This window comes from Lycium ferocissimum, chromosome 2, assembly GCF_029784015.1.
Source record: "Lycium ferocissimum isolate CSIRO_LF1 chromosome 2, AGI_CSIRO_Lferr_CH_V1, whole genome shotgun sequence".
In the NCBI taxonomy this organism is placed as follows: Eukaryota; Viridiplantae; Streptophyta; class Magnoliopsida; order Solanales; family Solanaceae; genus Lycium; species Lycium ferocissimum.
In genome coordinates, this window is record NC_081343.1 from 70,005,384 (window position 1) to 70,016,422 (window position 11,039).

At 36.6% G+C, this 11,039-nt stretch overlaps 1 protein-coding gene and 1 non-coding gene across 2 annotated transcripts; both read right to left on the reverse strand.

Moving 5' to 3' along the window:
- Nucleotides 1–271: 271 nt before the first annotated feature.
- On the reverse strand, nucleotides 272–343 carry TRNAD-GUC (transfer RNA aspartic acid (anticodon GUC)). The gene has a single exon. It is a non-coding gene; the product is annotated as a tRNA-Asp (tRNA).
- A 596-nt stretch (nucleotides 344–939) lies between these two features.
- Nucleotides 940–4,145, reverse strand: LOC132047203 (uncharacterized). The gene is made up of 8 exons (XM_059438158.1): nucleotides 3,965–4,145; nucleotides 3,793–3,856; nucleotides 2,092–2,139; nucleotides 1,967–2,013; nucleotides 1,558–1,624; nucleotides 1,434–1,477; nucleotides 1,283–1,340; nucleotides 940–1,197 (listed from the first exon to the last, which is right to left on the reverse strand). Exons 2-8 carry the CDS (start codon nucleotides 3,835–3,837, stop codon nucleotides 1,147–1,149), a joined length of 360 nt encoding a protein of 119 aa, XP_059294141.1. The 5' UTR covers nucleotides 3,838–3,856; nucleotides 3,965–4,145; the 3' UTR covers nucleotides 940–1,146.
- Between the last annotated feature and the right edge of the window lie 6,894 nt (nucleotides 4,146–11,039).

Consider the following 11,039-nt stretch of genomic DNA (forward strand, 5'->3'; position numbering starts at 1 on the left):
ACCAATCGTGTTTTAAACGTTTTAAGTAAAGGAAACTCTTATCTATGTGTCTGTGCGATGATGAAAATACCATAAAGATGTTCTCTGATGGAATTGTAACCAAATCATTATGAATAGCACAAGTTTGACAGTAGTGTCTTCAGTTCATAAGAAAAACAAGAACTAAATTGATGTTCTGAGTTCCATACGATAGGATCAAAGCAAAAAATTTAAAGACAGTTACAGACTCCGAATTCTGAAAAGTTTAGGCAGTAATAAAAAAAAAAGCCAGCGCCGTTGCCGGGGATCGAACCCGGGTCACCCGCGTGACAGGCGGGAATACTTACCACTATACTACAACGACGTTGTTGGTTTACCTTCTATTGTTACACCTATTTAACCTAATTTTGGTTGAAATTTCAAAAGTAAGTCATTACAGAAGCTAAAGGTTATTTGGAAGTTAAAATGTGGTTGGACAAAAACATAGGGAAGTTTTTGTAAGTGAAAGCTTGAAAATTTCCTAAAGCATGTTTTTTAAAATTCAAATCTATATTTCACGCTTGAAGTTGAAATAACGAATCACTTTATTATACACTTATTTAAATCATGGCCAAACAGCTCCTCGGTTTCTATTTGTAAGTTTACTCGCGGAATTGGATTTCTGACCAAACCAGCAATATGACTCGTATTATACAAGTGATTGGGAAAAGTTACGACGCAAATGCTGTCAGCCAACCATTTTTTGTAAGCTCAAATGCCATATCTTGTAATTCTTGCCTCTTCTTGATGCCTTTATTGAAATTACTTACTTTATCAGGGAAAAAAAGAAAAAATTAAGACGCAAATGGACTGACAACTTCCATCTTTTCTTTGACATGTATGTAATTGTAAGGAGTTCAATGTGCACCATAAAAAGATAATCCTTGTTAGAATTGTTTTAAAGGAAAAGAGAGAGAGAGGTTAGACCACGATCTCCTTGTGCGCCAAAACAATGCAATGATTACACGGTTCTCAGGTGCACAAGAAATGCTTTTCTAATAATAGAACGTTAATACATCAATGTGGAATAAGCATAAGCACAAGCTCTTACACAGCCTGAGATAATCGTTAACGTTCTCTATTGTGGCTATAACAAATATGAGGAATCCAAAATTGACTCAGTCCAGGTCACCAAAGGCAGTTCTCAGTGACAGCCGAAACAATGCCCTTCAAAGTAGGCTGCATATGAAAAGAAGGCCATAAATCAAAGGGAAGAAACGCTTTTATGTGCGAAAGAGAGTAAAATATCATTCATGTTACTAACCAGAGAGTGGTCGCGTAGACCTAGAGATAAAACCAAAGACCTAGAAGACCCTGCGTTACTGCAAATAAGCAAGGTTTGGATCAGTTACTGATTCAGGCATCACCCCTCGCAGAGAGTCGAAATCATTATAAACTTCGGTTCCGACAAGTACCTTATGTGTTCAATAATCTGCCTAGCACATGCAACTAGCATGGGCTGCAGAGCAAAATGCGGTCTATCAAATTTATAATTATACACAAAATGAAATGAATTTATTGTAATACATTTTAAATTACCTCATCGCGTTTACCCAGTAATACAGAAACACTAAAGGTTGGATGGATCGAAACCCCTTCCTCCTTCCTGCACAGCAAAACTACATTCCTTACATGTGTTATATAGAAAAACTCTTTTCAACCGAATGAGAAGAGATCATTACGAGAACAACTTGAATATGCAGCTATAACTTATAAGATCTCCAGAGTCATGCTCAGCACAGTAATAGGCAGAACAAGCAAAATTCCAAAGCAAATATGACCTAATAGGAACTAAAGGATGGATTTCATGTAGCATAGATCACATAAATATCATCCTACAGCTTCAATTGAAAAGTTCATTTTCTGCCCAAAGCAAATGCATGCTCATCAAAAGAAATCTGAAAACGGCAGTATATAAGCAAGAACAGCTCTCAAAAAAGATTCGGACCTGGCATGTAATATTGTACCCATGCTTCCTATTTGAGTAGCTATAACCTGAAAAGAACAATAAAAGTTTGGAAATGCTCACATGGGGCTATATTTTGGAAACTAAATCAGGTGTTACTGACTCACCAGAAAATGGTCATCATAGGCACATATGACTATATCTGTTTTATTTCCCTGCATAAATGAAATGTTTGCAAGATAATTTAGCTCAAAAGAGAGTAGAAAAATGAGAAACATTTTCACATTGCAGTTGCAGAAACATGAACTCATTTTTTTTTTCTCCACCAATAGCAAACTTTATTGACGTTTTGTTGTCTCCCTAAACCTAACGTCCATATTAGAGTTAATCCTGATGCTCAGTCAAATTCACATTCACATCTTGAAGTTTCTGACGGAATGAACTCATCTCTGTAATTTTCCAGTCTATTGCCCTCTTCTAAAACGAAAGTCTTATCCATAGTTAAAGAGGCACTCCGCCAGAAAACAATCTTTGAGCAGCACCAGATTAAAAATAACAGAAAGTCGCTCTTGAAGAAGCCCATCATTTTTTTTCTCAAGATTTTTGGAAAATGGATAATGGGCCCGCCCCTCTACCCTCTCCATTTAAACACCAGACTTTTGGCTAGAGTAGGGTTCGAACTCGTGACGTGCGCCTAACCGGCACATCACGCGCTACGCTTTACCACTACACCAAAGCCCTGGAGGCAAGAAGCCCATCATTAGACAAACAATCTGTTCAGTCTTATTTTTTTACCATCATTTTTAATCTGATATTTCTCTTAAACACTGCGCAAAGACTAGCAAATATACCTCTATAGCGCAACTCCAGAAGCTCAGCTTACAAATTTATAGCCTGTTTGGCTAAGCTTCAGAAAAGCCAAAAGTGCTTATTTTAGAAAGTTGAGGTGTTTAGCTGAACTTCTCGGAGAAAAATAAGTGCTTTTGAGTAGTAGCGAAAGTTGTTTTTCAAAAGCTAAAAGAAGTAGTTTTCCCCTGTAAGCACTTTTGGAACATTGGTCAACCATAAAGTACTTCTCTAATATTAACAAAAGTACTTTTTAAATTGATTAGTCAAACACAAACTGCTACTAGCTAAAAGTACTTTTTCGAAAAGCACTTCCTAAAATAAGCAGACTTTGGAAGTTTGGACAAACAGGCTATTAGGCTCAAACCCGTCTTTACCATGTTTATTAACAATAACATTCTTCCACAAAGTCTCTTTCCCATCATTCATTCTCGATAGCCATTTGCAAAGAAGAATTCACTGTGAAATCTAAGGTTTCTTACTCCAAGTCTGCAATCTTTCTTACTTCGCATCACAAGCTCCCATTTCTTCAAGTGACGTCCCCCCCCCCCCCCCCGCCCCCCCCCCCTCCTCCCTTTTTCCTCTTAATTTAATCATGGTTGTCCTTTACCATTTCTATCAAATGTTTACAAATACACTCCTTCCGTCCCAGTTTATGTGGCACTTTGCGCTTCTTGAGTGTCAATTTAACTAATCTTTGAAGCTAACTTGGATTAGATCAATGCAGCATTTTAAAATTAAAATTCAGCTATTAAAACTATACAAAAAGTACTATAAGTTGCCATTCTTTTCATGGCAATATGATCAAAAAATATATATATATTAGCTAAAGTTCATATAGTTTAAATCTCGAAAAGCAAAAAGTGCCACATCAATTTCGAACTAGTTAAGATCGTCCATAATATCATCCCCTTCTTAAAAATTTTAACTTGATCACGCGAAAAAAAAAATTCAAACAATCGTGTACTCCAACAGAGCTAATTACAAAAATAATGGGGGAAAATACAAATATTGAGACATGCCTTAATATCAAGTGAAAGCTTCTTCTGCTGGACTGGGATATCCATAACTTCTTCTCCTTTTCCCCTTTACAAAATAAAAAACAATTCACATTAATTAAAAAAATTCCTAAAAGCAGAAGAAAAAAAAACGAAAAGAACTTTTACTTTTTCCTACTAGGATTTATGTAAATACCTGGAGGAACTAAGGTTTAAGCAAAAATGGAGGGTTGTAAACTCGAAACGCTCTTAGCTTGGCGTGTTACTGAAGACTAGTGTATACTGTATAGACTTCGTGTTTGATCTGTGTGAAAATGGTGATATGGAAGGGAAAGGTACTGTGTCCAATTGATGGGCCGGGTACAGAAGTCGGGCAATTCTTCTTTTGGGCGGTCTTTAAATTTTGCCCTCATATTTGAAATCTTTAAATTTTATCTTTAAAATTTAAAATTCATGGGTTTTGAGTTTGAATCCTCACTCGATCAAAAATTAAAAAAAAAAAATTCAAGGCGTTTAAAAGCTATGAGTTTAAATTTATTTATGTCCCATCTTATAAACGCAGAACTTGGCATACACTTATTAAGGAATTACCAAAGTTATGTCGGGACCGGCATCTTATGCGCCTTAAGGCGGACTTGGCATAAGTATGCCGGAAAAGTTCGGATAACTTAGTAATTGCCCTTCACAAGTTTATGTCGGTTCAAGATTATCTTGATGGGCAAACTTTTAGTTAGTACGACATACACGTGACACAAACCTTGCCTTAAAAGTTTTTCGCGTGAACGCTTATGCAACGCGAAGGAAAAAAATTAAAGACCGGCAATATGAGCTTTTAGTTAAGGGGATTTAAAAGACCTTAAAGTATGCTTGTAAATGTAGTTAGACTTTGTTTTCCTTAAGATATAGACTTTGCCTTATAAGGCAAATTTTGAATTATGCCTTGAGGAAAAGTTCCGCCTTATGGGACTTTGTCATACAAGGCAAACTTTTAGTTATGCCTTATGGACGTATTTTAGTTGTGCCTAAACTAATTTTTTTTTTTTTTTTTACGCACGTAAGGCATAACTTTTTAGAGAAAGACTTTTAGTTAAGGCTTAACTAAAAGTTTGCCTAAGTATGTCGGACCGGCATAAACTTGTTAAGTAATTACCAAAGTTATGCGGATCCATACTTATCTTTGAAATACACGGTCCGCTAAGGCTTGAGTATGCGGGGTATATATATACGACATACGCGTGGACCACAAGCCTTGTCTTGCAATTTTTTTTTAATTTACGCTTGGCGGGGTTTCGAACTCGAGAAAATATATACCTCATGATTTCTGCGTGAACGCTCGGGGTTGCGACGCGAAGGGAAAAAAATTAAAGACCAGCAATATGAGGGGCATAATTTAAAAAATACAAATATGAGGGGCAAAATTTAAAGACCACCCCAAAAGAAGGGCAATCCGCGCAAAAAAATGTAGTTAGACTTTGTTTAATGCGCAATTGGAGGTGATTGGTAGGGCAATTTGCACGGTTGTCTTTCTTTGGAGGTGGTATTTAATTTTCGTCCTTCGACTAAAATATTCTGAGGTTCTAGGTTTGAATCTGGCTTAGTCATAAAAATAAAAATAAAATTCGCGAGGCAAGGCTTAGCGAAAAGCCTGCCTTATGCGGCAGACTTTGCGTTAAGGCATCACTAAAATTCTGTCATATCCGGCAGACTTTGTCATACAAGGCAAACTTTTAGTTATGCTTTAAGGCAGCATCTACCGCATAAGACAAACTTTAGTTATGCCTTAAGACAAACCCTGTCGCATAAGGCAGACTTTCTGCAAAGTCTTCTCTTGGGATTTTTTTTTTTTTTTTTACAGCGGAGGTTTGAACCCGAAACTCTGAATATTTTTGGCCACTTTTTTAGACGAAAGACAAAAATTAAAGACTAGCAATTTGAGAGTCAAAAATTAAAGACTCGTGCCTTTGAAGGACAATCCGCGCAAAAGAGATTGGTGGAAGCCCAAAGCAGTGACCAGCGACCCATTTGGGATGCTTAGAGGAGAGGCCCAAGTTAGGTGGGAGACGGAGGATCAAATGCAAAGCTAATTTACACAAATGTATCTTTTTTTAGGTTACCATTTAAATTTTGTCCCTTTTTTAAAAATAATTGTGCAAATATAGCCCTTGAAAAATTATCATTCTGCATATTAGACTCAGGTCTAATGTTTGCTTATATAATATTCAACTTTACAAATGAACATTAGATTGTCGTCTAATGTTTGCAATAATTTAAAAGAAAAAATATTAATATCGTTTTCTAACATTTATGAAACATTCTCGGTTTTCGCAACAGGAATCTTCTAGATTGTGGGCTAAAAGATTCTTAAGCTATAAAAGAAGCAAAAAGGCGGTCATTTATTAAATAGTTATCCCAAAAAGGGACAACCAACAAAAAAAGGAGACAACAATCTAATATTTGTCGGTCCAAAAAGTTTATATTTGCATGGGCAATTCGCAGAAATGCCCATCTTTTGGGGTGGTCTTTAAATTTTCTTTCCTCATATTTGTAATCTTTAAATTTCCTTCGGCTAAAATCCATGGGTTCCAGGTTCGAACCCTTTCTCAATTAAAATTTAAAAAAAATTCGCAAGACAGAGTTTAAATTTCGCTATGCCCCCACCGGCAGAATTTTAGTTATGTTTAACCAAAAGTACGGATAGAGGGCAGATTTTATATATATATATATATATATATTTACTTTTCAAGGTAAACTTTTAGTTATCTGCTAACAAAAGTGTGCATGCTAAGACATAACTAAAAGTATGCCCCGTAAAGGCGAACTTTTCCTTAAGGAATAACTAAAGTTATCTGGGACCAAGATAAGTTCCTATTTGGACCGCTAAGATAACTATAAGTTACGTCTTATAAGGTAAAGTTTATGCCTTAAGGAAGAGTTAAAGCGCAGGGCATACTTTTACTTATGCCTTAACTAAAAAATCTGTAAGGCATAACTAAGTATCAATGAACGGATAACTTTTCCTTAAGGCATAACTAAAAGTTTGCCTTATAAGGCAAAGTCTATGTCTTAAGGAAAAGTTATGCCTTATGGGGCATACTTTTAGTTATGTCTTAACTAAGTACTTATAAGTCATAACTAGGAAAAGACTTTTAGTTAAGGCTTAACTAAAGGTACTTATAAGTATACGGACCGATACAACATTGAGATTAACCAAAAGTTATGCGGACCGGCATACTTATGTCAATCGCCCATAAGGCATGAGTATCGGGTCCCCGCATAACTTTGATTATTCCTTAACAAGTGTATCCGGGTCCGGCATACACGCGATCCAAACCTTGCCTTGCGATTTTTTTTTAAATTTATGCTTGAGCGGGGGTTCGAACCCTGAACCTCATGATTTCTGCCCGAAGCTTAGGGTTGCAACGCGAATGGCAAAAATTAAAGACCAACAATATGGGGGGCAAAATTTAAAGACCACAAATATGAGGGGTAAAATTTAAAGACCACCCCAAAAGAAGGGCAATCCGTGCAAAAAAATGTATTTGCATAATTATTAAAAATAGTAATAAATCCAATAATAGTCTTAAGAATATTTGCGTAAATCAAAATGGTTCTTCTCTCTGTTTTCCTTTAAACTATGACATAATTTTTTTGGTAGATAATGAATACAATTCTTTTAAAAGGAAAAAAAATGGATTAAAGAAAGACAAAGGAAGTCCAAAGCTCAGCTCACCTTGTTTTATGTTTCTTTTCTTAAATTGTTAAAAATTATATAATGAAGTTGTATTTGGTCAAAAGACTTATTTGTTAATAACAAGAACTAAGCTCTTGTACACATTTTGCATAAAGGCGGATCAAGAATTTGAAATTTATGAATTCTAAATTTTAGGATTGTAATATTAGGAGATAGTAATCGAGTTCTGAATTTAATTTTTATACATATTTAATGATTTTGTTAATCTATATAAAATTTGAAGTAAAGCTATTAAGTTCGATCGAAACCGCATGTTATTGCAGTAAATCAGAAGCATTAGATACCACGTTACCATTAACCGCTAGGAAAAATAAAACTACAAGAAAAACACAGAACTAATTAAGCAACCCCGAAATGCACAAATCATGTTAGCTGACAATCACGTTTACCCGCCATTCACGTGGTAAAAGACAACAATCAAGATGTAATATTCAATTCTAAAACTTCCATCCTACTCTCAAAGGCATTAGTTATAGACGAAAGACTCTATCCATATCCGGTGATTACATTAGGTCACATTAACCTCCTATAATCAAGTGGCAAATTAAGTTAGGACATATACAAATAATTTATGATTAAATGATGAAACTATATATAAATGACAGATACTATTATGTTTTCATTGATTTCACATAAACGGTAAGCGTGAGTAAGTATTTCGCAGAGAATATGCAATACTTTAGTTCAACGTCATCCCGTCTTCTTGTTTTTTCCGTGCGAACATGTACCTGTCAATGCATTTTTTTTAAGAATAGAAGTTCAACCAGACAACCACCTGGTTGTTGAAGGTCATTACACGTGACGTCAATTAGAAACCTCAATTGTCTCTTCCGTTCTTCTCATATTTTCAGTTAACACATTTACTTTCTTTGTCATAAAAAGGGACGAGTTCAAGTCCACAAGAAACGTCAATATTAAAGTTAGTGTCACAACTTTCTGAAAAAAGTTATTCATAAATGATTTTGGAGAAATTATGGAAATTATCTTACCAATGAACTTTTTGTAAGACATTCTCTGAATACCTCAAGCAAATTTCTTTAAGGGGTTGTTTGGTTGCTCATTGAGTTATACATGTATTGGTAATGCATGAATTAGTTATGCAAGGTTTATTTATACATAAATAAGTAAACAATAAATATCTTCTAGAACCTTCGGTTTCTGTATCCATAAATAAGTATTGGTTATGCAGAGATTACAATGCATGAATTATTTATTTGGATGTTTACTTTGTTTAGAAATTAATATGCATTAAATAATTTTTAAAAGAAATTTTGTTACAGTTATACTTTAGAAATTTCGAGAAAAATATATTTCAATTCACTGATTTGTTTCTAATAAATTGAGGAGGAAGAGCCTAGCATTGAACATCTTCATTCTTGCTGTCCAGAGGGTGAACTTATCATTTTAGAGCCTGTTTGGAAAGCCACCTAGGAATTGGATTTGTGTGTAATTGGATGTAATTACACAATTTGGCATATTTGTCTAGCAAAATAATTACTTGTTTAGCATGGAATTGAGTGTAATTGAAAGGCGTAACTACAATCTTCAATTCTCGGGGAAGGAGGGCGGGGGGGGGGGGGGGGGGAATTGGTGGTAATTACAAGGTTACTTTTTAATTTCCTTCCTTTTTTTGTTTTTATTTTAATTATTTTCTTTATAGTTTTTTAAATTTCTATTATTATTTTAATTTTTAATTTTTAATTTGTTTTAAAAAAAAAAATATATTTCTTCTTACGTTATTTATCTTTCATTTTCTTTCTTCTCATTTCCTTACCTTTACTTCTTGTGATTCTATGTAATACCTTGTATCTTTATTTTCTTCATTTAGCATAATTGTATTATTATTCTAGTTTTTAAAACTACACCTCCTAATATTAGAAATAATGAGTCGTTAACAAACTTGACATCTAGTGAGTGATGTTGTTAAAGTAGAATTTCGGGTTGAATGAGGTTTTAAATTTATTATGTTTTCCTTACCTTTTGGATTATATTTACTTAAGTTATGTTGAATCTTATTTTATATTATGTTGAAATTTGACATAAGAGTAATGTTAGTTCTTGTGAGCATTTTGTTTACCCCGAAATCGGATAATCAATTGAATTTGTAAGTGGGTATAGGATATGTGCTTTGTTAACGTGTATGTTAGATAAAGGAAATAGAAATTGGGAAGGCTCGCTAATGAAGCCATGCCAAGATGAAAACGTTTGTGAACAATGTATTATACGATTGACAATAGTACACAAAGAAATGGCCAGTCGAATACACGAGAGGAACGAAAGTATGAGATTTCTTAACGATTATGCAAATGTTAACCGAAAGATAAAGACAACCCCCGCGAGAGGGGGTGTCCCATATTTATAGTCTTGCCTCCCATGGGCTTCGTACAATGTGAACTAAAACAAAATAAAATAATAATAACAGAGACGACTCGAGCGGATTTGGTGGGATTAGGGCGCGGCGCCCCGTCGCGCACGCACGGTTGGTGGTCGACCATGTCGGCCGGCTGCCGACGCGTGGCTCGCGTGCAACCATGCCGGGACCACGGACCAAACGGACCAACGACAGCGGACCCCGAAGCCAAACGGACCCAGCCGTACGGACCCGATAATTGTCCTGCCTCCCGGTCGGCCAGCTGTCGGTTTGGCTCGGGTGTCTGAGGCACGTTCCGATCTTCGCGCCTCGATCCTCGTTTCTCGGTTTACGTTATGTCCAAATTTTTCGCATGTATCTGAATAGCCCCCTCGCTCACTGCCGTTGTCCGATCCGTCGGGGATAACGGGTGAATAACTGCTTGAAACCGGCTCGGCCGGCTAGATTCTTATCTTCGCATTTTTGGCGGGAAAGACTATGTAACGGCTGCGCAACCGCCTTTTGCACGTCATGTCACGTTGCTTCTCATTAATGATGGGGACACGCGCGCTATTCGATTGGGCCTGCAGAATCAAGCCTCTCTCCATGCCATATAAGGCCCATCACCCATTCATTTATCATTTTTACATCGTTCCTCTTCAAATTCTCTCTCTTATCTACATTCCTTCACGTTCCCATAAATTGTTATCTGCTGCATTCGACTTGCTGTTTAACTCATTAACTCGAAATTAGTGCAAAAGAGTTGACTTTGCCAATCGCTTTGGTTCGGGTGCTGTTCTTTCGTCATCCCTGAATTACCAGTTCCGCCGCTTCCTTTTCACTTCTTCGAACCCTTCTCCTTTCGTACTTTCGAGACGTTCCGAATCCTTCCACGAAGTTCCACCGATGTCACCCCCGGGGTCCCCTTTGCAATCCCTGCCAAAAACGAGCTCGCAAGGGGTTTTGGAATTTTTCACCCTCCAATTTTTAAAAAAGACCTCGAGGTCGACAAACCCTCCTCCCCGTCCCCGGCGGGGCTCGATGTGGCGATACCCCCCGGGCCCAGGGAAAAAAATCGACGTAGTCCGGGGGCCGGTAAGGAGGGATCCCCCCTGGGGTTTTTTCTCCGGGGCCCCCTAGAAACCTCCCGTCACCGGGAAAGGGGTTCCT